The sequence below is a fragment of the Vombatus ursinus genome, unplaced genomic scaffold (assembly GCF_900497805.2).
Source record: "Vombatus ursinus unplaced genomic scaffold, bare-nosed wombat genome assembly UNPS02014945.1, whole genome shotgun sequence".
NCBI lineage: Eukaryota > Metazoa > Chordata > Mammalia > Diprotodontia > Vombatidae > Vombatus > Vombatus ursinus.
In genome coordinates, this window is record NW_020954723.1 from 20,671,765 (window position 1) to 20,699,244 (window position 27,480).

The window sequence follows — 27,480 nt, forward strand, 5'->3', positions numbered from 1 at the left end:
AAATCTTGTGGAAGTAAATGTTGAAAACAAAAAAAAAATAAAAATTACCATTAAAAATAAAAAATATATAGTTTTTATATGCAAATTCACTATGTTTGGAGGCCAAGTGTTACCATTTCTTAATTTTGAAATTTTTGATGATGAAAGCAGAATCTTGCTAAAAGCTAAATGCTATATGTTGACTTTAATTTGAACTTGCAACACTTTTTTCATTTTCTGATTTCCACCCCAAATTTCTCATAGTCATAAGATCCCAAGGATATTGATTATATATGATCAATTTAGCTTGATAATTTGTAGTTAGTCTTAGCCAAATTTCCAGTTGGTTTCTTTTTTTTTTTCTTTTTTTGTAAAATAGTAACTTTACTATTGTTAAGTCTTTGGTTTTCAGTGCATGGTTGACCTAATAATCAGTGATAACCAGAGATCCAGTCAAGGAAAAGAGAAAATCTAAGGATTGTGCTGAACCACGCATCTTGAAAATTAGAGGAAACGATACTCCCTATCCTTCAAGAGCCAATTGCATTCCCTCTCCTACAATATTCCCTCTCCTGTTCCCCAAAGCCCATGCTGATCTCTGAACTTAGAGTTTGCACTGTGCATTTTGGAATATGATCAGTGGTACTGTGTACTGTTAAACTGTGGCAGGTACATCTATAGCTGGTCTCTCCCTATAAACATTCTAAGTTTTGGTAGACTGGGACATGGTTTAGTACAAAAAACTGGAAGAAGATCTGAGTTCAAGTCCTCGCAGCTGGTACTAAACATTTGAATATTTTTATGATCTGGCTTTCCTGGGTGATTTTGCATTTTATTTACTTGATAAAATTCGTACTCTTAACAGTTTGTTCCAGTCATCCACTTGACATTACATGGTTAAATAAAAGGTCAAATAGCTACTGTTCATTTAAATTTCTTGTGTAAGAGGCTTAATTATCCAGGGATCTATTAATGCAGCTGTAGTTATGTCTGTCACAGTTTCCATGCTCACCCCCTTGTTTTTAAAGAGCACGTAACATGTACAAGTACATGTTTCCCTCCAGCCAGCACCTTGGCGAGTTCCTCCTTAGTCTGAAGTAACTTTTAATCCAGTTTTTGGTAGTTGGTTTAAGTTTTAGCTTTTTTATGGTGATTTTGAGCTTTAAGGTTATACTGTATCTTCAAAGATGTTTTAGAATTATTACAACAGGTCAATTTCCCTCAAATTAGACTTAGCTCCCATAAAAAATTCTGAAGTAGGCTTACTTCCACTCTATATAGGATTTTTTCCCCTTATGTTTGATCCTGTGAACATACACCAACTTTAGACCACTAGAAACTTTAAATATATCATAAAAGAATATAGTTCTTTTAATCATAATAGTATGGCTTTAAAAGCACAAACATATCTTTATTTGGAATGAATGACACAAGATGGAACAGTTACTTTTTATACACATTTAATTTTGCTGAAGATTTTAAACATTTTGCCTATTTTAAAAAGATGATAGATGGAAGTATGAATATTGTATATGTTATAAAAGTTTTAATAGAACATAAATATATTCTTTGCTTCCTCTTGGCTTTAGAAAATCTTTACTACTTAGTAACCAGGACTTCATATTAACTTTGAACTGAGTATGCTCAGACAGATACTACTTTTTATCTCTTATAAGAAAAAGTATTTTATAACCATTTTCCTAAATAGTGGAGGCAGAGATCCTGGTAGTCTGACTCTTAAAGGAGCTATTTGCTCTTGTACATAATGTTCTGTTAGCTTAAAGTTTAATTTGGGACAATTATCATAAAGCATGGAAAGACTCCTATAGTTTAGGCTTCCCAGCACTTTCATTTTTATTAAAAGCTTGAATTTGAGTCTGTTTTCTCCCTTCCAAAGGAAACCATCCATCCCAAATTTATTTTCCTCCAACAAATATATTGCCTTTATGGTAGTGTCTAACACAGTCAGTTTCAGACTCCAACATTTCTAGAGAGTGTATCTTGCCTTATAGGAGTTTCAACAAAATCTTTTGTGATTTTTTTTTTAACTGAGCTCCCTTTTATTGATGGTATGCCCACTCAGAGCCATATTAACTCTTTGTAGCTAGAGTTAGCTTTTTCAGTTGGCCAGAAACACCCTCTTCTCCTGAATACTCCAGGTAGTTTCATAACAGTACTTTCTCTTGCTTCTCCTCCTTGGGTCTGACATCATCTTCTCAATCTTTTTTGCTGGATCTTCATCATGGTCACACCCAGTAATCATGGGTGTCCACTGAGGCTCTGTGCTAGGCCCTCTTCTCCCTTTATGCTTTCTCACTTGGTGATCTTATGAGTTCCCATTAGTTCAATCATCTTCTCTGTGCACATGATTCCTAGATCTATTTATCCAGCCTTAACCTTTCCTAAGCTTCAGCCTCTTGGATTTGTTGAATTGAATGGCCTATAGTTATCTCAAAGTTAACATATTTAAAACAGAACTCATTATATTCCTTCCCTCTACTGTGGAGGGAAGGCACCATTGTTCTCTCAGTCACGAAGGCGCACAACTTCAGTATCATCCATGGCTCCTCGCTCACATACACTCCACATAACCGATCTGTTGCCAATTCTAGTCTCTTCCACCTTCTCAGCATCTCTCATATAACTCCCTTTCTTTCTGCTCATGAAGTCATCATCTGGATCCAGGCTCTTACCTCATGCTTGGAGTATTACAATAGCTTTCTTAATGTTCTCCTTGCTTTGCTGTTATCCTCATTCCATTCCATCTTCTACTTAGCTGTCAAAGTGATCTTTCCCAAAGCCATAAGTGTGACCATGTCACCCAGGCCCTGTTCTGTGGTTCCATATTACACCTAGGATCCAATATAAAATGCTTTATTTGATGTTTAAAGCCCTTCACAACCTGGCCCCTTCCAATCTTTCTGGTCTTCTTAAACTTGAATCACTTTCATGTACTCTATGATATAGTGACACCAACCTTCTTATGGTTATTTGCACACAACAGTCTACTGACTCCATGCCTTTTTACTGGCTGTTGCCTGTACATGGAACACTTTTCCTCCTCATCTCCATCTACTAATTTCTGTCTTCCTTCAATACTCAGTTCAAATACCATCTTTCTGCAAGATCCTCTCACTCCCTTCATTTCTTGCATGTGTGCTGAGCATAATGGTGACCAGCACATCTTATTTTTTTTTTTAATTTTTTTCAGTTAACAAGCATTTATTTTCTCTCTCTCCCATTTCCCCACACTGGAAAAGAAAAAAAGAAAAGGCACAACTTTTGTAACAGATATGCTGCATAGTCAAGCAAAATAAATTCCCATATCCAAAAGTGTGTCTCTCATTCTGCAGATTTAGTACATTACCTGCCTCTTCAGGAGGTGAGTAGCATTCTTTATCATCAGTCCCCTGGAATCATGGTTGTTGCATTTATCAGAGTTATTACGTCTTCCAAAATTGTTTTGTATGAATGATGCTATTATTGTATAAATTCTGCTACCTTCACTGCTTAGGAAACCTTTCTGAGTTGTCCTCCCACCATACTTTTGCCTTCCCTCTGAGATTACTTTCAATCTACTATATCTCTGTGTGGCTGGGTACCTTAGATGTACATAGTCTTCAGATGTTTTCTCTCCCATTAGAATGTGAGCTCCTTGAGGACAGGGAATATATTTGTCTTTCTTTATATCTCCAGCACTTAGCAGAGTCTGTACTTAGTAAGCCCTTAATAATGCTTGTTGACTGACCAATTTTCATTTTATAGATGAAGCAAGTAAAGTCTCAGAGATGCTAAATGACTGACCGGGTTCATAAAAAAAGTAAATTAACAGAATGGGGATTTGAAACCAGGTCATCAGATTCTAAATCCAGTGATGTTTCCAATATACCACTTGGAAAACCTAGCTCACAGGTCTAAGAATCAAATGAGATATAATGTACATGAAGTGCTGTCATTTCAGCTATCTTGTTACCTTAGGGTACCCCATAACTGAAGGCAGTTTGTCTCTAAGAACCCTAGTTCCATATCTCACTGCTAACATAAAGTGTCCCATCATTCTGCTAGTTTGAACAAAATCTTCATTGTACTGGTGGTGCCCTGTGCCAGCCTTCAGTCAACACCTCTCATCTTGTTAGTAATTTATAGAAGTAATTTCCAACAATAAAAACACCCAGAAAAAAATACTTAAACATAAAGAAAAAATTTAATGAAAGTGAATTTTTTGTACTTAGAACAGTTATATTCATGCACTTATTTATGTGTTCATTCAAAGAGGATGAGGGCCACTCAGGGAGAACCAGTCCCTTTTTCCTTTGGTTTACTGCCTCAGAGAAAAAAGGACTTTCATAATATTTCTCCTGTCTTACAAATTCCATCACTGAATGTTTGAATAACTTTCCAGTTTTGTCTTAAGGCAACAAAAACTGAGGGGATATCTTAGCTCACTCCTGTAATACCTAGCTATTACTAACATTTCCAGATTAGTAGATAATATTCATTACTAGTTAGAAAGACTTAATATAATGAGTAGAAGGAATAGAAATCCAACCTCAATTCAGGTTTCTTTCTTTCTCTCTTTTAGTTTTGTTTTAGCCTGTTAGCTTTTTAAAAGACCTTCCCAAAGGGGAGTTTGGAGATGGGAATATTAGGGAGAAATAGAAATTAGATATAAAATTTTATACCATATTTTAAACTTTGCCATTTCTCATTTAATGTATATTCAGTTCTTCAAAGAGATGGCCATTTCTGACTTCATCATAAAATGTGGTCCTGTTTAAACAGAGCTTAAAACATGTCTTTTGAAAACATTGATCAAGGATGAATCTTGCTGAGCTGTGGCCATATATGGTCAAGATTAATGAAGTGTCATATTAGTGTGCAGTACACTATATTAATCTGGTTAGTGCCTTCCTTACCATAATTATTTATGAAGTGTCGAGAAGAAAAACATGTACCTTTCTTTAGAATAATATTTACCCTTTTTCTTTCCTTTGGAAAGCCAGCTATTGGGGGCAGCTAGGTGGCACAGTGGAGAGAGATCCGGTCTTGGAGGGAGGAGAACCTGAGTTCAAATCTGGCCTCAGATATGACACTTACTAGCTGTGTGACCCTGGACAAGTCACTTAACCCCAATTGCCTTGACAAAAAACAAAGCCAAAAAAAAAAAAAAGAAAGAAAAAAGATAACTTGGAAAGTCAGCTATTGAGTCTTAGTTTATAGGTTATCTGAATATAAGATACTATTTCTTATTTATCTTTGCATAAGAATTTAATAAATGTTGAACACATGATTACTTCAAGTTGTAGATTTAAGATAATTGAAAACTTTTTTTATATTGGCAGTTGACCTTTGTAGTTAAATTTGTATTGGATAAATCAACCAACATCATTAAATGTATACTATGTGCTAGGTAGAGAGAGGTAGGCAGAATAATGTATAGAGCAATGGGCCTGGAGTCTAGAAGTCTTATCTTCATGAGTTCAAATCTGGCCCCAGATGCTTAAGTTACTTAACTCTGTTTGCCTCAGTCTCCTCATCTGTAAAATGAGCTGGAGAAGGAAATGGCAAATCACTCCAGTATCTTTGCAAAAAAAAAAAAAAAGCAAAAAACAAACCCACGGGGGCTCATGAAGAGTCAGACATGACTGAAAAACAACTCAACCACATCATGTGCTAGGTGCCCAGCATACAAAGACTAGAATGAAATAGTCCCTCCTCTCAAAGACCTTATGTAAATGAAATGTATCATGCAGGTGATAGTACTAGTTTTGTCAGTGAAGTTGCTTATTTCAGTCTATCCTCAATTATCTTGAACACATTCTATCCTCAATTATCTTAAAGAAGTTTACCAATGTTGTTTAAATATACCTCGTTCCTCTGTCCAAAAGACCATAAAACTGTGCATACCCTTTAATCCAGCAGTGCCATTACTGTACCCAAAAGAGAAGGGAGTATTTATACAAAAATATTTATAGGAGTTCTTTTTTGGTGGCTAAGAATTGGAAATTGGGGGGATGCCCATCAATTGGGGAATGACTGAACAAGTTGTGGTATATGAATATAATAGAATATTATTGTGCTATAAGAAATAACAAGCAGGATGATTTCAGAAAAACCTGGAAAGACTTATATGAACAGATGCAGAATGAAGTGAGCAGAACCAGTAGAACATTGTACACAGTAACAGCAATATTGTGCAATGAACAACTGTGAATGACTTAGCTATTCTCAGCAACACAATGATCCAAGACAATCCCAAAAGACTCATGAGGAAAAAATGGTATCCACCTCTAGAGAAAGAACTAATGATGTCTGAATACAAACCAAAGTAAACTATTTTTCTCTTCCTTCCTCCCTCCCTCTCTCTTTCTTTTTTCTTTCCTTTCTTCCTCTCTTCCTCTCTTTCTCTTTCTTTCTTTTTTCTTTCTTTCTTTCTTTTTCTTTCTTTCTTTCTTCCTTCCTTTCTTCTTCCTTCTTTTCTCCTTTCTTTTTCTTCTTCCACAAAATGACTAATATGGGAATGTGTTTTACATGATTGCACATGTGTAATCTATGTAAGATTTCTTACTATCTCAGGGAGTGGGAAAGAGAAGAAAGAAGGGATAGAATTTGGAACTCAAAACTTTTTTTAAATGAATGTTTAAATTGTTTTTAAATGTAATGGGAGGAAAAAATTATTTTTTTAAAAAGTATACCTAGTTCCAGTTTGTAATAGAGGACAAGCATCATATGATTAGCTTCCAATAATAGCTGATATTTATATAGTGTTTTAAAGTTTGCGAAGCATTATATATGTTATCTTATCTAAACTTCACTATAACCCTGAGGGGGTAACTACTTGGATACTTCCATCATTTTATAATCTCTGAGAAAAATTCAGATCCTGCCTCTGACACTTACTACTTAGGTGACGTTAGGCAAATCATTTAACCTTCCCTTGGCCTTATTTTCCTCACTTGTAAAATAAAGAGGTTAGATTAGATGAGCTCTGAGGTTCCACCTCTAGATCTATGATCCTGTTGGCCTATTTTCTCTATGGTGCTGATTTAACCCATTTATTCTTCATCCTGTGCAACTCTTATCCATATCCACTTATAAATCCTACAGAGGGGATCCACCTTGATTTTATTTTTTTATTTTTTCTTCTTTTTTCCACCTTGATTTTAAACATATATATATTTGACCATGTAAAGAAAAGGGTCTTCAATGTCTGTGCTTTTAAAAATGTTTAACATAGAATGAATGCTGTGTTTTTATTAAAGACTGGCTGAGCCCTTCCACAGATTTCTGCCAAGACACAGTGACTTGTGCAAGGCACAATTTGCAGGCAAATTGAAGTTCTGGCTCTCCTGCTACTCCTACACCCTTGTCCCTTTCCTCACCTTTAAATCTGTAGGAGGGCTGAGCTAGCATCCCTTGTGGTGGCTGCAGTTTTTAGGCAGAGACTTTTGAAGTTAACACTTTGGCAGTGTTGCAGGGGAACCTCCCTCTAAAATTCTGTGCCTTAAACTGCCTCTGCCAGAAATGGTACTCTTGTGAAGCTGTAGAAGGATGGACTCTTAGGTAGGAGAAGCAGGAGCAATAGGCTAGTGAATTGTTTCTCACCTATTTTTTCTGTAATAATTACCTTTGGGTAAGTTCTTTCAATTATCCTTCTCGTCTTGGATGAGTTTGCTACTTGTAAGGACTCTTTATTTGCTTATTTGATGTAGTCAGAGGTATATTCCCCTCTAAAGTTATATCTTCACCCACTATCTTACCTAGATTTTGAGGGTGAATATTTTTTTTCAAGGGACTATTTGTAATTTGTTTTTTTGTCTTTTGGAATTTTTTTGAACATTTCTCCATTACAGAGTGTCTACCTTAAATATTTGTATTAATTCCTTGTATGTTGTTTAAATGTGAAACTTTTGTATCTGGGTAAATAAAACTGATACAAATTTAAGTGGCAGAATTTGAAAGTGCTAGTATTATCCCTTATCTGCTAATATAAACTATATGCTTATTTTGTTTGTACCATCTTGACTATATCTGAATTTGTCCACAATATAATTTGTGTACAGTACTTCATCTGTAAATAATAACAATAGTTAGCACCTAAATCTAATCCCTCCTCAAGTAAATCCGGGATACTTTTCAGGCTTTGAAATTGCTTTAAAAAAACAGCAACAACAAACAAAGCAGGGACCCAATCTTTAAAGCTGAAAGCTTCAACTTGAAGGAAAGACTAGTAAAATCTCTTAGGTTTAAAGACTGGGTCACTGCTTTCTTAGTAAAAACCATAGCAACCCTAGTATCAAGGGTGCCATGAATTCATTTCCCATCAATATGTTTTTGTGTTAGCCTTAAAACTATAAAGTAATGTCTTTTCAGAAGACCAGGAGAGTAGTTACCTTTTGCTCACTTATGAAAAGATAGTTTTTCTTTAAAAAAGAGCTTTCTTCTTGAACTAAAGAGTTGGTTTCAGTGGTCCTTTCCCTACTCTAAAGGAAATATGTATTAAAAGTTCATTCAAAATAGGCAGGATAATATTGCAAACAACTGAAATTTGTCTTTAAAGGGAGGTTTGAATTTAGCATTATAAATACTTGTGTGAAAGGTCTTTCAGGATGCTTGATCTTCAATTTCAAGAAGATCAGCAAAAACAAACAAATGTGACCTTATAAACAAAAGAATCCGATTTCCTAGTTTCCCCTAATTTTTAGGGTTTTTTTTTTCAATTTTTTGTAATACTTTTGAAATGAACGCCACAAGAATGAAATATCTTCCATTTTTATCTGTACAGAACAGAATAGATAAAATGTTAGAGGAAAGCTTTTAAAAATGTACAGAAATAGGGCCTTTTGTATTCTGAACAGTCTGACTTGGGAAAAAACCAGGTAATGGAGATGACTAGTATAAAATATTAACAGCTCAATTAATTGATATGCCAAGAAAACAATGAATATGTTTTTGAAGCATGTAGTAAAACATTGTGACAGGCGTTTTCAGTTTAGTTTTTGATAGTGTAAATCATAATAAAAAGATTGATTTTTCTCTTTTCTCCATCCTTCTGCTACCTTCTGTTGTGTTAGGCACTGAAGTAGCTGAAGGCAGCTAGTTTTATATCTTCATGTATACAAGATCTTCTGATTTTGCTTTACTCATTCTGTATACGTAGCTGAAGCTAACTAGTTTTAAACATTTGTCCAATTCTGTGGGGCTATCTGCAGTACTTAAGGTGATTGCCAATTGAGAAAGCCCATGTGCCACCAATTGCCTACTTTCATACTGGTGCCTTTGAGGGAAAAAAATCAACAAAAAGAAGGTTCTTTAGTTGACTTCCAGATTCACTTAGCCAAATGCACTTAATTGGAAAGTTCATGTTGGAAGGGGTAGCAGTGATTTCTAACTGGTACCCCCACCCCTAGGCAGATTATATCAGCTCATCCAGGAAATCTGTAAAGATTAGGAGTTGTGCAGTAGAGTGTAAAGTGAATTAGAGGATTAACTTTGTGCATCATTTGTGTAAATGTCATTGGTAGCTCGGAAGATTTCAATCAACACCTGAAATGTTATTTTTGAAGTTACAGACTCATACATTTTGTGGGCTGTGATGCAAGGTATACAAAAGAAAACAATTCACTATTTTAGCCATAACTAGTTAAATGGAAATTTACACTAAAATTTAAACAGGTGGGCACATGTCAAAAGCACTGGAAAGCATATTTTTAGTAAGTTGCACTAGTGAGAGTTACGGCTAACCTTTTATACCTTTAACCCACTCCAAACTTTTAATCAACACATAGATTTCGAAGAACCTTCCATGGAAAATAGCTGCAACCTGTTCTGTCTAGGATCACTTATGTCATTTGATTGAGGTGGAACATTATGAGTAGCCTTCTCTTATAGCTGTAGAATTATGTGACTATGAGATGTGAGAGAGATAATGTAACTGGAAATCTTTAAATTATATTCAACTTGGAAATCTAGTCACAATTAAACACAGATCACTAAAATCTAATCAAAAGCTATGAAAGGATCATACTATTGATATAAAAATCAGTGCTAAGATTACCAATACTGATTAATAATTTCAAATCCTAATGTTCGAGAAGACCATAGGAGTTAGAAGAGACTCCCCAAAATCACCTATTCTAATTACCCTCATTTTGAAAATGAGGAAGCTAGAATGATTTGCCTAATGTTATTTGGGCAGCAAGTGGCGGAGCCAGAATCTGCTCCCAAATCTTCAAAATCTAGCACTCTTTTTATATGCTATACTAGCTCCTTAGAAAGTAGGTGGTGTATTTTTTATTCTGCTGCTGCCCCACCCCAATCGTTGGAAGTTTTCTTCCTTCATTTTTTAATTGACACCATAACCTATTTCTTCTTATCCTCAGTTCCGTTCTTGCCTTTTAGGTGTGTTGTAAACATTTCTCTAAATGTTAGGCCAAATAATAGTGTAAACAGCCTTGAATCTCTTACCAAACTTTCTTTCTCTCTCTCTCTCTGTCTGTCTCTCTCTCTCTCTTTCTGGCTAGGCAATGGGGTTAAGCAACTTGCACAGGGTCACACACCTAGTAAGTGTCAAGTGTCTGAGGCTGCATTTGAACTCAGGTCCTCCTGACTCCAGGGCCGGTGCTCTATCCACCGTGCCACCTAGCTGCCTCCAAGCTCTCTTGATGAAGAATATTCCAACACAATTGATATAGTCTTCCTACTTTAGAAAATGGAGTGAAATAAAATTTTTTTTTTAATTTTCTGCAAAAAAATTATGGGTCTTGCTATTAACATTTGTCATTTGGTAGTTTTTCTCTAATATTTAAAGTTGGTAGATTATTTTAATTCTGGTGTTTTGGACAGCTAGGTGGTGCAATGGATAAAATGCTGGGCCTGGAGTCAAGTAGACCTGAGTTTATATATGGCCTCAGACACTAGCTTTGTCACTTAATTTCTGTCTGCCTCAGTTTCTTCATCTGTAAAATGGGGATAATAAAGCACCTTCTTCCCAGGATTGGTAGACTTAAATGAGATAATTGTAAATTACTTAGCACACTGCCTAGCACATAGTAAGTCCTATACAAATGTTAGTTGCTAGTAGTAATTGTGGTGGTGGTGGTGGTAATAGTAGTAGTATGCAGGTAGTTTTCAAAGACCCCTATTTTTCCAATTATTTTCACTTCAGTCTTACATCTTCAACTACCTAATACATCACTCAAACTGGATGTTCTATGAATATCTTTAACTCAACATTCCCAAAACTGAACTCATCTTTTCTCCCAAATCTCCCCCCATCCCAAACTTTCCTATTCCTGTTAAGGGCTCTACCATCCTCCCAGTCCCTATGGCTCTCTACCAAGGTGTCATCTTCAACTCTTTCACTCCCTGTATCTAATCTGTGGCCTGGACCTGTCATTTTCATCTTTGTGGCAGTGAATAGAACATTGAGATTGGAACCAGGAAGATTCATCTTCGTGAGTTCAAATCAAATCACATAACCCCATTTGCCTCAGTTTCTTATCTTTAAAATGAGCTGGAGAAGGAAATGGCAAATCACTCCAGAGTCTTTGCCAAGAAAATCCCAAATGGGGTCACAAAGAATCCAACATCAATGAAACAACTCAACAATAACATCTCTCTGCTGCTACTGCCGCTGCCCTGGTGCAGGCTGTCATCTCCTCACTCCTGGACTGTTGAAATAGCCTACTAATTGGTCTACCTGGCATAAATCTTTTTCCACTGCAATCTATCCTCCTCTCAGCTGCTAAAGTAATATTTTTCTAAAGCACAAGTCTGCCATGTCATTTCCTTTTCCTCTGCTTAGTAAACTTCAGTGGCTTCTTATCACCTGTAGGATCAAATAAAATCTCATGATGTTCAAAGTCCTTTAAAACTTAGCTTCTTCCCCATATTTCATTCTTCTTACACCTTACAATGCGAACTGCTCCCCCACCCCACCCCAATCCCCTGTCCTCTTCAATCTAGTGACACTGGCCTCCTTGATGTCCCTTGAACAAGATGCTACAGGCATTTTAAATGGCTTCCCCCCCACCGCCGCCTGGTATGTTCTCCCTCCTCATCCCTGCCCCCTGGACTCCTTGGCTTCAAGTCCCAGCTAAACTCCTACCTTCTACATGAAACCTTTCTCGGTCTCACTTAATTCTAGGTGCTTCCCTTTGTTGATGATTTCCAGTTTATCCTGTAAGAATGTCTTATCAGAAGGACTTAATATGACAAGTAAATAGTAATGTTTAGTTCATTATAAGTTTCTAAATAATGGAATTGAATTATGGTGTGTTATTTCTGCCCAAATAATTTTTATAGATATTCTGAATGTAACTAAAAAAACCTTTGAAAATAATTATTTATGTTTGAAAAGTAGAGGGGGGGGAAACCTTATCATCTAATTTTCCTACCTATTCTCCCTGTAGAAAAGATGAAAAAATTTTGAGAACTGATTCCTCTTTATTGTTTTCTCAGTTAATAAGGCTAAATTAGAAGGACAGCATCCTAAGTTTTTGTTGTTCAGTCTTTTAAGACATGTCTGACTCTTCATGACCCCATTTGGGATTTTCTTGTCAAAGGTACTGGAGAGATTTGCCATTTCCTTCTCCAGCTCATTTAACAGAAGAGAAACTGAGGCGAATGGGCTTAAGTGACTTAGCCAGGGTTGCACAGCTAGTGTCTGAGTTCATATATGAACTCAGGTCTTCCTGACTCCAGGCCCAGCAGTCTATCCACTGTACCACCTAGCTACCACATCCGAAGTATGAAGTGTCGAAAGAGAACTACTTTTCAAATCAAAGAATTGGGGTTTGAATGTACACTCTACTACTTTGGGCCTCACTTTCCTCATCTGTAAAATGAAGCAGTTGAACTGAATCAGGAGTTCTTAACTTTTTTAGTCTCATGGACCCTTTAACAATCTGGTAAAACTTATGGACTCCTCAGAATTATGTTTTTTAAATACAGAAAACAAAATACATAGGATAGCAAAAGAAACAAATTATATTGAAATAGTTATTTTAAAAAAAAAGTTCACAGACTCCAGGTAAAAGAACCTTTGGATTAGATGTTTTCTACGGTTCTGTACTGTTGTAAAGGTTCTTTGCAGAAATGATCCTTATAATTGAGCTAGTAGATTGGAACAGAGCAGTGCTGGTTCTTTTTGGCTTAATAGGATCTGCTTTTTGGATAAGATTTAGATTAGAGTTAAATGGGTTCCTTTATTCTTGAGGACTCAATGATACTTCAAGAAGATTGAGTAATATTTAAGCTTGAAAATGGGTAATTAATTTTGGATTTTGTTGATTTCCCACAGATTTTACTTGGCTATGATATTTGATTCAATTTCCTATTTAAAATTTTCTTTTTTTTCAATCCGGCCTCAGACCAAACACTTGACACTTATTAGCTGTGTGACCCTGGGCAAGTCACTTAACCCCAATTGCTCTTAAAAAAAAAAGATTTTCTTTTTTCTTTGTGTTGTTTTGTTGTTGCTTATTGGTAATAACAGGAGGGAACAGCGAATATAGCAAGATCAAGTTGAATCATTCCCTGTAAACAACAGGGATTACTTCTTGGGATGCAACAAAAAAGGGAAGTAGATTGTCCTTGTTGGAATGTTTTCAACTCTACCTCATCATTATGCCTACCCCATACCTGAAGAGCTTGGTTTACTATTATCATTGTTTGACATATCACTGGGTTCTTGCCACTGTGTATTGTTTATGCTGATGGAGCTCCTGGGTAGATAAGGTGCCTGTCTTACTGAAACTAAATTTTATCTTATATTTGCTTAACTCCTATAGGGCTGATGAGCAAGTGAAATAATATGTGTGGAAACATTTTATGTTTGGTAAAGTGCTTTAGAAATGGAAGACTGTCTTTGCATAGAATAGTTGCCAGTTTATATTTAGGAGACACTTGCCTGTTTTTTAGAAAAGTGTTTACATTTTTAATCTTTGCCAAAAGGATAGTTGAACTAAATTTCATATAGTCATACTTTTATGATTCTATATATGTTCTCTCCTAATGTATTTCCCTCAACCAAAATTAATATTTTTCGTAAATTTTTACTCAAGCTTAGATTTATTGAATACTAAAATTGACCATCCCGTACTTGCTCTTATAAATATTGCCCAAATAGACCATTGCTCATATTGAGTTTTCACTTTGCTATTTGGCTGTTTGTTTCTTCTGTTTCCATCATCTGTTTGTCTTTTTACCTGATTCAATGTGATGATACTTCCTAAGTCTCTTAATTCTGATATTGTCTTAACCTGCCTTAAACTTTGATAAAAGCATAAGGGAAGAATTTTGGCTCCCTTTGGGGGAAATAATGATGCTTTATGAAAGAATGAATCATTAGTGCTAAAGACAGTATCTGAAATATGTGGTATAACTTTTATGTAATTAAGGAATCAAACTGACTAGACTAAGCAGTTCATTTATGTTGAAGGGGGGTAGATAAAATGCCCCTTGAAATGTTAACCTTTGGTAAGAGGGTGGGAAAATAGTCTTCAGAAGAAAGACAAGTGGGGCAGCTAGATGGCGCAGTGGATAGAGCACCGGCCCTGGATTCAGGAGAACCTGAGTTCAAATCTGGCCTCAGATACATAACACTCACTAGCTGTGTGAGTCTGTGCAAGTCACTTAACCCCATTGCCTAACCAAAAAAATAAATAAATAAAATGAAGAAGAAGAAGAAAGAAAGACAAGTATTTTGCTATTCCTAGGTATTTAAGGTAACTCACCTAAATATTCTCTGAGCTGTACAAAATAGCTGAGAGAACAATTCTGAAGAGAAGAAACGTCATGTTGTAGATGAAACAGGAGATGATTGCAGACTTTTCTATTTAGCATTGTCCCCTGGCATGTTTTCTCCCCTGTGTGAAGGAAGACTTTGAGTTTTAATCTACTTTGAAAAAGTATTTTCTTACCACCCCCTACTTGTTCTATCTGTGCTTTTTTTTTTTTAATTTTCAGGAAAGTTCCCTGTGCTTTTTAGGAGTGAGTCCATATGGGAAGAATCTGTCTAACCTCATAAATTGTATACAGGAGTTACTGTGTTGAGAGGCAAATTCTATTATGAAAGCCATGGGGCGAAATGTTCATGGAGGATTCCCTTGTAAAGGAAGCTGATCTTGTATAAGAAACACCTTTGGCACAAGACTGGTTTACTATTATGGTGGAATCCAAGTTCTATTGCTGATTGTATTCTATTCTCAAGCTGTAAAAGAGGAAGGTGTGTGAATTTTTCCATAGAACAAAACACTAAGCTTTTCTTTTTATGTGCCTCAAACTGACTAAACAGAGTAATGAAATCTGGACTCAATGCTTTTGGCTTTCTGAGTTGCCAGTGGATGTTCAAAGTTGAGAGTAATATAAGTATTTTCCTAGGGGAAAAATATCTACTATGTGCCACACAGTATAGATATGTATGACCTCAGTTTACTTTGTAGACTCAGCTTGCCTGCAAATTCTTCAAGGTCAACATGGGAAAATCTTTTGTCAATTTGAATGATTATGCTCGCTTAAAATACTAAGTCAGGAACTCAGGGAACTTTCAGAAGGCTCTTGTGAAAGATGTGGCAAAACAGTGTATTGCTTTGTAAGAGATGATTTTCTTTTTTTAATTTTAGAGGTATGGTGTATTGTCAAGTATCCCCTCCTTTTTGAAGTATTTATTTATTGGCTAGGTAGTGGGGTTAAGCGACTTGCGCAGGGTCACACAGCTAGTGTCAAGTCTCTGAGGTTGCATTTGAACTCAAGTCCTCCTGACTCCAGGGCCAGTGCTCTATCCACTGTACCACTTGGCTGCCTGCCTTTCTGAAGTATTTAAAACGATGTTGATTTGCATCTCACCTTATAAATGTTTACAGTATTCTAACAAAACATGCTTTATATCTTTTGTTTGTAAATTGTTAGTGTAATAAGTGCACATATAATCATGTATATAAAAACATAAAAAACATACTCTTTAGGAGGGGATATTAATTAGTTTTTATTCAGTGAACACCTGCATATTACTTAAGAAATTCTGGATTTAATATTAGAAGAGTGACAAGTTTAAGTATTAGTGTACTTTAACCTTCTAAGCCAATTAATTCATTTCTTTTCTGAGTTGGTTGGTGTTCACTTTTGTGACTGACCTAGCACTACTCTTTTTTTCCATGGGACTGCTATTAACCTTCCCTCCCCGTTTCTGAAACTCAGGGTAATGATACCAAATTGTAGATGTATTTGCTTCAAGACATAGAGCCACTTTGTGTGGTATAACACTTGTAAGTCTTTTTAAAGGTGAAGGGCAGAGGGGAATAAAGGAAGAGAACAAAGAAAGGACATTGAAAAGTATATTCTACATGCTATCTTACCATATTCACCATGTCGTAGTCCAAATATAAACATTTCTTTTCATTCTCTTCCATAATTACTTACAATTTATTCATTTACCTATTTCTTCTCATAAATTTCTTCAGCTTCATGTATTTTAGAAGGAAAATCAGGAATAAGGGTTTTTCCCAGAAAAATAATTCACCCACACCCCTCTGCTTTTAATAGAGCACCCAAATGGCTGGGACTAAAGGAGATAGGGCTGAGGGTGGGAAGATCTATTCAGTCACTTTGGAAGCCACCTTCTCTTTCATTTCCTCCCTTCCTCTTCGCTGTCACTCTCCTCCTAGAAAGCCATTTGCTGGAAAGGTCACTAAAAGGAATTGCTAAGAAAAAGGACAACTTTTCTATCTTGATTTCTGAAGAAGGAGAGAAATGATAGGCAAATTGTGTTACTTAATGCTCTATAACTATGTAACTGTGTAGTGTCTTTTTAGTAAATGAGTGTAAGAATCTCGAAAATTATTAAATAATCTGCCAGATGCTAGATATTCTCATTAAGCTTCTCCCATCTCCTACCCCCCATTTTTAGGTATAATTTTTTTTTCAGAAAAGAATGGCTATGAATTATTCAAGAAATAGGCTGTTTTTGTTCTCTCCTAGTTTTATTTTTACTCTTTTTCTCTTTTAAATCTACAAAATCAACATTACCCAGAATATTGAAGTAAGAAAATTGGCTTTAAAGGGAATAATTGACATCTTTGTTTTGTAGATTGGCTGCAAATCATGCAGAAATCTTTCAAGATAGTTCGTATTTAAATGTATTCTATAAAAAATATAAGAAAAAAGAAATTCCCATTTTTTTTTGCAAGAAATTATTTCCCTTGACTGAAAGGGACCTTGCAATGAGATTACTTATTGGGATATGTTTACTAGAAGAGGGATTTTTATATTTTGGAATTGCCAGTGCAAATAAATTTCTGCTTTTGTAACAAAACAACTATGCTGAAATTTTTAACTGACTTTAATAGTTTGTCTTTTTAGGAGATCATGGAATAAGAGCCTGGAAAGAGCTATCTAATTGTGAGTTGAGCGTAGGTTCTTTAAAACAGGAGTTATTAATTCAAAATGTTTTTCCTTTTTTTTGGAGGAGACTAGTGCCTTCACTGTTAGCATCCTCCTACCAGTGGCATTAGAGTCATGTGAGAACTGGAATTTTATTTGTCCTGTCAGCTCACTAACATGGTTAACACAATGTGATCTATACATATTCTTTTCTACCAGATCTAAAATTCTTGATGAATAGGCTTCTTGGGTCAAACACAAGCTACTACTCTGAGAGGTGAAGGGGGGTGGGGGGGTGGGGAGTGGTGCCAGGATGGAAAAAACCCAGATAGAAAGAAACAAAAGAGTTATCTGACTGGGAGGGAGGTGCTTAGTAGAGACTAACACTTTCCTGCAGCCACCATTTTGGGAAACATTATGCATGATACTAAAATGCCTTTTTTAATCACTGTTCCATTATGTCAAAATGTAAGATCTCAAAGAAAGACCTATTAAAAGTTGTTGCAGTAGTCCAAGTGAAAGGTGTGAAGTGGTAGTTGTATGAGTGGTAAGAATGCAACATATATGAAGGTAGAATCAACAAAATCATATCCTGATTGATTATAGAAGGTGAAGTAAGAATGAAGACTGAAAGATGACTTCTAGGTGGTGAAATCTGGGTGGTAACCCTTGACAGAAAAAAGATATTATGAAGAAGGATGGGTTTAGAAGGAAAGATACTGAGTTCTCATGCATTTGAAATACCTATATGACATCCAGGTAGAGATGTCCAGCAGACAGTTGGAGATATGGGTCTAAAACTGAGGAAAAGGATGAAGGTCTTTTTGGGTTTGGGAGTTATCTGTATAAAATGATACTTGAGACCAAGGGATCTGATGAGAGAGCAACATTTGTTCTTGGTGATATGCTGGATGCATTATAAAATGAGGTACTAGATATGAATCCTATCTAGGAGTTGACAAAGACAAATATAATTAATGCAGAGATTAATCAGGGCACTGAGGAGATAAAGACAAAAATGAAACAGTCACTGTCTTCAGGGAGGTTACATTCTACAGGAGAGGACAATATATGCAAAATAAATGCAAGGTAAAAAGGGGTGAGGGGGACCCCATGCAGCTCTGGGGATTATGAAAGGCTTCATTTAGAAGGTGTCATTTGAACAAAGTTTTGAAGGAGACAAAGTATTCCAAGAGTATTCTAGGCATGTGGATCAGCTAGTGCAAAGACTTAGTGTTCAAGGAAGGGAAAAAAACATCAACTTATCTGGACTATAGAGTGTAGAAAGGGGAGTGATTTATAATAAAGATAAGTTTGGGCCAGGTCATGAGGGACTTTTAAAAACTAAACAGTAGAGATTATCTGTTGTGCTTGAGGCATTAGACAGGCATTGGTATTTGAGTAGGGGAGTGACATGGTCAGATCTGCTCTTTAAGAAAGTCAGTTTGGCTCTGTGAGTAGAGAGAAAGGGACAGATATTAGAGATTTTGTGAAGGTAAAAACAAAAGTATTTGGCAACTAACAAGATATGGAGGGGTGAAGGAGAATGAACAGTAAAGGAATAATGCCAAGGTTGTGAGTTTGATAACTAGTAGGATGGTAGTTACTGCACTCTGAAAAATTGAAAAGGGGGAGAAGGAGAGGATTTGGGGAGGGGAAGATAATGAGTTCAGTTTGGCACATGGTTCAGTGTGAGTTGCATAAGGACCTTAGTTTCAAATATCTAATAGAAACTAGAGCTGGATATGTGGATTTAGGAGGCATCTGTATAGAAGTCAAGTCAAATCAGCAAGCATTTATTAAGCACTTACTATGTCCCAGGCACTGTGCTAAGTGCTGGGAATACTAAGAAGCAAAAAGACAGTGCCTGCTCTTAAGGAGTTTATATTCTAATGGGAAAAGACAACACATAAAAGGAAGTTTAAAGGGAATGGGGAGCATAGAAATTATAAGTAAACCCTAGAAGCTGATGAGGTCACTAGGTGAGAGCAGAAGATGGTTCAGGAAGAACCTTAGGAAATACCCACAGAGGGCATGATACCAAAGAAGAACCAGTATAGGAGGCTAAAAAGGAGTGGCCAGACAGGTAGGAGGAGAACCCAGAGATAGCAGTTCTATGAAAATTCAGAGAGGAGAAAGTATCCAGGAGGAAAGGAGTGGTCATATGTCACATTCTGCTGAAAGGTAAAAATCAAAGGATAAGGACTTTAAAAAGACCAGTAGATTTAGCAATTAAGATTGCTCATTAGTAGTAACTGTAGATAGAGCAGATTCAGTTGAGTAATGAGGTCGGAAGACAAATTACAAAGGATTTAGAAGAAGTTGGAGACAATGAGTGTAGACAGCTTTTTCTAGGGATTTAGTGATGAAAGGGAAGACAGACGGGGATGATAGGGTCCACTTAGGATTTTCTACTGGGTAGAGGAAATTTGGGCATGTTTGTAGGCAACAAGGAAAAAACTAATTGATGGGGAGATATGGAAAATTAGAGAGAAAAGATCATTATGCTGTATGTTGCATACAGATAATAAAACGTTTTTTGTTTTGAAAAATGAAAATCATTTGGGTCAATTATTATTAATAGAGGAAATCACCACATCATTATGAGTTTTTCAGTTAATCAAAAGAACTCAAGTTAGCATAGATTTTGCCAATATCCTCCTAGTTTTACTATCCTTCAGAAACTCTTCATTCTTGAGTCAGTCATTCAGCCAGTAAACATTTATTAAGCACATAGTATGCACTAGGAGCTGTGCTAAGCTCCTGTGTGCTCAAAAACCACATCGTTCCTAGATGACCAACTGAATTATGCTCTGTCCAAAAATACCATAGTGGCATCTGCATGTGTTGCCAAGTTTGCAAAGAGCTTTACATCCATCATTTCGCTCATTCAAGCCTCACAACAGTCACATGAGGTAGGTGCTGGGGGTATGATGATTTATTTCCCTTTTACACATGAGAAGAAAAAGGCTTAAGAGGTAGGTAGAATGATTTGTTCATGGGTCCATAGCTAGTAAGTATCAGAGACAGGATTTAAACCCAATTCTCCCTGACTCCCAAGTCTGGCATTCTCTCTCCTGAGTCACACTGATCAACTGGTTCTGAATCCAAGTGCAAAGGAAGATAACAGTATTTTGAGGGATAGTCCTTGATGTGTGGATGATTTCATTTGTGTATGTTTTTCCTCCATGTTTTCCAGGCAAAGAATGTGTACAACAGCTAGCTGAAAACACTAGGTATTTCAGAAGGCGATTGAAGGAGATGGGCTTCATCATCTATGGAAATGAAGATTCCCCTGTGGTGCCTTTGATGCTCTACATGCCAGCTAAAATTGGGTAAGTCAAAAAGCAGTCTGTTGAAAAGGCCGTTTCATGGAGGGAAGCTAGGTGGCACAGTGGATAGAGCACCAGCCCTGAAGTCAGTAGGACCTGAGTTCAAATATGGCCTCAGATCAAACACTCGATGCTTACTAGCTGTGTGACCCTGGGCAAGTCACTTAACTCCAATTGCCTTTTAAAAAAAAAAAGGCCCTTTCTGAACTTCAAGCAGCTAATGAAAATATACATTATTTTCTGGAGTTTATGTTGTTGGGGAAATTCTTTAGCTTCTTTATTAACGTAAGTAAAATAGCCTTTACTTCCTAAAGATTTTACAAACTCAGTAGATTCAGAGTTAATAATTTATTAATTCAGCAAGAGATTGTTGATTGTTTTATATATTTATAGAACTCAGGAGCTACTGTGGTGTTGGGATGTTTGGGGTAGCCCTATGGTATAGTAGAAAGAACCCTGAACTTGAAATAAGATCTAGGTACAAATCTGGCTTCTGCTATTTACTAGCCATGGATAGCACAGCCAGTATTTTACTTCTCTGAACTTCAGTTTACTCCTCTTTAAAGAGAGGATTATAATATTCATACTACCTACCTCACAGGATTGTTGCAGAAGCACTTTACAAATCTATGCAGCTGGCAGGTGGGGTTTCCAGAATTATTAATGTAATGAGACTGTTTTTAAGTGCACTTGGCATAGATACCCAAGGCTTGATCATCTAGCCCAGTTGCCTGTCTTCAGATAGGATTATATCTAAAGTATTCCAGAAAGATACATAAAATTATATAAATTATGAAGCATTTATTTACAAAGAGAGGAAAACAATGAAGCTCTAGAATGAAATAAAGAAATAGATGGGTTTAGGGGAATAAGTTGAGCAAAATAAAATGTTTTTACCTCCATGTAATAGTGAGACATTCCTGACTATTTTTTACTCCTGTTATGGAATATTAACACTGCAAATGCTAGAGAGTAGTCGGCTGGGTAAGGTCTAGAGAAAACTCATAACCAGTGCTGCTGTTAAAGGAATAGTAAAACAATAACAGCCACATTGTTCTATGACTAATATCGATAAACTTAACCCTTCCCAGCAATACAAGGATCTAAGACATCTCCAAAGGCCTCATGATGGAAAATGCTATCCACCACATCCAAAGAAAGAACTAAGGGAGTTTGAATGCAGATCAAAGCATACTATTTGGTTTTTTTTTTTCTTCTGTTGAATTTTGTTTCCTCTTTCTGGTAGTTCCTCCTATTGGTTCTGATTCTTACGTAAAACATCACTAATGTGAAAATATGTTTACTAGGAATGTATATGTATGGCCTATATCAGATTGTGCACCATCTTAGGGAGGGTGGGGTGGGGAAGGGGGAGAAAAATTTTAAACTCAAAAGCATATGGAAGTGATTGTTGATAAATCAAAATAAATTAATTAAAAAAAGATAAAAAAAAAAAAGAAAGTGCAATTCTCCACAAAAAAAAGGACTGGTAAAGAACAAAATGTTTTCATTTTAAAGAAGTTTGAACAACTTAAAAAGAAAAGTTGTTTGTTTTTAAACTGTGCTCTATCAACATGAACAAAAGAGAAAAGGACAGTTTAATTAAGCAAACACCAGAATTTCCATGGATATTTGACCCAAGGTTCTACTTAGACAAAATTTAGATGTGGAGTCCATAGCCTATACCAGAAGTGAACCATGTTGTTACCACAACCCTCCACAGTGCAGGCAGAACCAGATTATAATGTAAGTGGGAATTATTTAACAAAATAAATTAAAAATGCAATATAACATAGATAATATTAATAACTGGTTCTATGAGTTAGTATGCATTCACAGAGATCTTTATGTACACTCTTGTGGTTCTGTTTCTGTTTGATTTTGACACCACTGGCCTCTCCCACTGGCTTGGCTTCAGGTGGAAGGGAGATTAATAAACAGAACTGTGTGATCTACTAAAGCTGGATGATGAACTGACCTTGGAAACAAAAGGAAGAGCTTAATTTCAAAGGCAATCTTGTTCTCAAGGTAATCAAAGAAGTTCAGAGTCTGGAATTATTTTCAATTCTAGGGGCTAAGCCACTTGACCAACCTGGCAGCTCAAAAACAACTATGTAAGAGCTGATTCTCTTCTTCTGGGCAATAACTTGATCACCTGCTAGGTGTGAAATCTGCCAAACCTCTTATTCCAAGGTCCAGGGTTTAGACTTGGGTTCATTTAAGCCCTGTGGGTAACTGTAGTATATCAGAAAGATATAGGTTATGTTACAAATCCATTGAAACCAGCCCTGCTAAAAAGCCCCTGTCTCTGCCAAATATAATCTTTCAGCTTTGTGAGTGAAACCATTTGGGGGTAAGACCACCTTAAGGAATGAACAAAAGAAGCCTTTGTATCCTGTCAATTCTACAGCTAAAAGAAGGCAGTGGGTGATTCAAAATAATCTCTAGTGCACAATCCACCAAAGAGTAGCACAGTTCAGGACAGCAAGAGCCTTATTTCTTTTTTTTTCTTTCTGACTTTCTTCCTTGTGTTCTCCCCTTTTAGTGCATTTGGACGGGAGATGTTGAAGCGGAACATCGGTGTGGTTGTGGTGGGATTTCCTGCTACACCAATTACTGAATCCCGAGCTAGGTTTTGCTTGTCAGCAGCGCATACCAAAGAAATACTTGATACTGTAAGTTTCCCAATCTTGGGCATGTTTATAATGATGATAATTATGTCTTGTGTGGGCCTAGATATAATGGAATTATTCATAAAATTACCCGATTCATTCATGTTTGTACCTCAGTTTGAGCAGTGTCCAAAACAGATAGTGGTGATACACAACTTTTTACATTTCTCTCCTAATACCTTCTTCCTTAGATCAGACAAGCAGGACAGTAATCTGATACCTGAAGAACATGTCCCCTTGTTCTCATGAAGGATCCAAATATGACATAATTTTGAGTTCCCTTCTTCTCTGGTCATCCTCATCTTAATCCATCCCCTTATTTGAACAGAAATGAAATGATGTGCCCCATGGTAGACCAGTAGTTTAGTGGTAGAGATGAGACTTCAACACTAATACCCTGACTCCTAGGTCCTTTCTTATTTACAATATTGAATACTTCCTATAATTAGTTGCAGTTCCATTAATCCTAAAGAGCATTTGAGAGGAAGAAAATGCCTATAATGTGCTTTTTGTGTAAGTTCTTACATTTGGCAGCTACCTTATTTAACTTTGAGTTTAGCTCAGTGATCCTCTATGTTCTGATTTCTGTGGTCTCTTTAATCCAATTTCTGAACCCTGCCTTGGGAATACTATAGCCTCCCATTCCATAAAGACATAAAAGGGGAGAAATCATTAAGCTCCAAGCTCATGTAGATTTAATACCTCATGCTAGATTTTAAGTAAGTCAGTTGCATTTGACTTTCTGGTCTACCCTTATACTTTCCTTTTAAGCAGGGATAATGAGAGTCCATTGGGCATTTCTGATACTACTGTGGCTATAGTGAAAAATATGACCAACTCTGGGAAACAATTTACACTTGTTCAGTATAACTATCCAATTTCTGGTGCAGTTAAACTGCATTCTAAATGTTGACATCTCGTGGCCTTTGATGGAAATAGGCTCTTCTCATGGGTAAGCCTATTATGAAATAAAATAAAAATAAAATTCAAATTACATACTCTGTGAACATTGACTTTTTTCCAACAAAGCTGCATAAGTTAGATTTGTTTTAAGGGATTAAATTTCATTGACTTTCATAATCTATTTATTTATATTTCAAAGATGTTGTTAAAGAACAAGCTGGGATGGGACTGTAGTAGTTCATTTACTTCTAATCCGTGGGAAATTCTTATATGGTCTTCATTTCTCCCTAGTTGAGATGGTGTAAGTAGAATGTAATTATTTGGAGATTTTACTGATTAAAGCAAGAATTACCTAAAAAGTACTTGAAATCCTTGTTCCTAAGTCAATGCAAATATTCCAAAATAAAAGAATAAAGGGAAGAGTGTGGGACTAGGTCAGTGGAAGGGTTACCTGGAATATTCCTTCCTCTAGTCTACTCCATTCAACCCTATCGTTAACAGCATGGTGTTTTCCTAAGAAACCATCCTACCCAGTGATTCAGAAGTTCAGGGTAGACTATTTGTTATTAAATGGTGACATATATGTAATGCTTCCTTATTCCTGTTTTTATTAAATAAACCCATGCAATGGGCATTAGTTTTCAGTTACAATTTATAGCTGTTTTATGTAAATAGAACTTCCCTGCCTGGAATATTTGGCATGAGATCAGAGGGAGACCTTGAAACCTGTATCCCTTTGGGCCAGTGTGGGTTTTTTCTTTCGTTTTATGATGATGAAAAATATTACACTCTTCTGAAGTCAGAGTTCACCAATGCCATTTCCTTTGTGGTCTTGGCAAGTCACGTGGTCTTTTTCTTTTAAATTAATAAAATCCTAAATCAGAGTTTAGGAAAAAATGGTTAATGGACTTTCCCAGCCAAAATTCAAACTTAAATTGTTTCCATATGGAGCTTGTAGTTCAATATCTTCTCAAAGGTGCCCACTGTTCTTATGGCAAAGTTCAGTTTTTAGTGACCTCCCGTGTTTTCTCCATTTTGGAATGAAGAATGTCTTTCTCTGCTGAGCCTAAGAAGCTTGGGGGGAGCTATTTTATTTTATTTTTTTTTTGTATTTTTTAAGAGAAACATTCCTATTTATCTAAGATAAATAGTTCAGTTTAACAATTAATGTCTTTTGTAGTGACTTAACAGTTAATCTTTTGGAGGAAGAGGGTATGAAAACCAGAATCTTTCAGAAAAATGTTATTGCCACAGGGCTAGAAGGAAGATAAGCATTCAAACCATATTTGGTAAAAACTTGGGGATTAGTGAGGGGGAAGGACACATTGTGGAATATGGCTTCCCTAGGCCTGGGCCTGCCCAGAAATATCTCTATCACCTCTCATTAAAGCCACAAAAGGCAGGCCACTTATCTCTAGGAGTTGCTCCAGCTCTCCTCTGATCAGATTAGCTAGTTGATACTTAGCAACTGCAAAGGATAAGGTCCTAGACTAATGGTAAATTTTAGTTAGAGGAGCTTGGCCTCCACTAGAAGATGTAGCAAAAAGGTCCTAAGGCAAGAGTGCAAGCTTTGGGATATGGGATACTTGACAAGAGTGTTTGCAAGCCACAAAGTCTGTCCCCTCTGTTTACTCCACAGCTTTTACTGGTGCCATCCCTCTCGCTGAGAGAGCTGCATTTGTGTTCATTGACTTAGAGTAAACAATGTTCCCAGCCATTTTGAGAATGTCCTGCTCTAGACCTGATGCTTTGTACTGCCATGCCCTGGAGGAAACTCCCACCATATTAATTCCTCTGTCTCCACTAGTAGCATTCAAAAGCTGATAAATTTTTCAGTACTGTCTTAACTCATCTACTCATTTATAGGGAGGAAAAAATTCACTTTTGGGGGCAGCTAGGTGGCGAAGTGGATAGAGCACCGGCCCTGGAGTCAGGAGGACCCAAATTCAAATGTGACCTCAGTCACATAACACACACTAGCTGTGTGACCCCGAGCAAGTCATTTAACCCCATTGCTTAGCCAAAAAAAAAATATATATATGTGTATTCACTTGGGTTGAAACTTAAAAGTAGGAATAGAGAGATATGGAGAAGGAAATTGAATGAGACAAAACAAATACTCAGAGATTATGAAAATAAAGGCAGACAAATGTGGGAAAGGAAGAGATGAGTAAAATGTTGCATCCCATTTAAAAGTAACTGCAGAGAAACTGGTTGAGAAGCTTAATTCTTTTTTTTTTTTTTTTTTTTTTTTTTTTTTTTTTTTTGGTAAGGCAATTGGGGTTAAGTGACTTGCCCAGGGTCACACAGCTAGTAAATGTCAAGTGTCTGGTCTGAGACCAGATTTGGACTCAGGTCCTCCTGACTCCAAGGCTGGTGCTTTATCCACTGTACCCCACCTAGTTACCCCCAAAGCTTAATTCTTTAAAGAAAGTTTGAAATGTTAACTATGCAGTTGAAACTTGCATCGTTGAAACATTCTCCCTGGCTTCACCAGTTGAATTCCTGGCCATCCTTTAAAGTCCAAATCAAATGGGACTTCCTCCAGGTAACCCTTCCTGGTAACATCCTTTCCACTCAGGCGTCATGTATCATGGTTTTGCAGCTCTGACAAAAAATATATAATATGTGCTATCACATTTTATTCACATATTTCCCCTTATCCTTGAGGCCAGGAATCATGTTTTATCTCAAGTTTCTAATTTCCCCTAGTACTTACTACAGTACTTCACATACTGTAAGTAATTAATAAATGTTAAATTTTTTTTTTTGTAGGAGGACCATTGTGGGGAGGGAATATGATTTTTTTGACCAATTTGGTGGTTGAGGTTTTGGTTTCTTTGTCTTTTCAACTTTGTTTCAGCAAGTCAGCAAATATTTATTAAATACAAACTATATGCAAGGCAGCATGCTAACGATTAGAGATACAAAAACAAAAACAAAACAGTGCCTGTCTTACAAGAATTCACTAATTCCAAGAAAACAATGAATGATATCAGTCAGTAGATTTGATTATGTATTCATAGGTTCTCCAGTACATTCCAAATTTATGCCCCAGGTAAGCAACACTCATTCTAATTTTTTTTTTTTTTGATGAGGCAATGGGGTTAAGTGACTTGCCCAGGGTCACACAGCTGGTGAGTGTTTTTTTGTGTCTGAGGCTGGATTTGAACTCAGGTGCTCCTGACTCCAAGGCCAGAGCTCTGTCCACT

The 27,480-nt window shown here is 36.5% G+C and overlaps 1 protein-coding gene across 1 annotated transcript in view; it reads left to right on the forward strand.

Annotated features, from left to right (window-relative positions):
• The window catches only part of SPTLC2 (serine palmitoyltransferase long chain base subunit 2), a 149,288-nt gene that overhangs the window by 121,116 nt on the left and 692 nt on the right, over nt 1-27,480 (forward strand). Inside the window, exons 10-11 of the mRNA XM_027844677.1 lie at nt 20,561-20,696; nt 23,239-23,368. Coding sequence (XP_027700478.1) covers nt 20,561-20,696; nt 23,239-23,368 — 266 coding nt within the window. The remainder of the gene's footprint in view (nt 1-20,560; nt 20,697-23,238; nt 23,369-27,480) is intronic.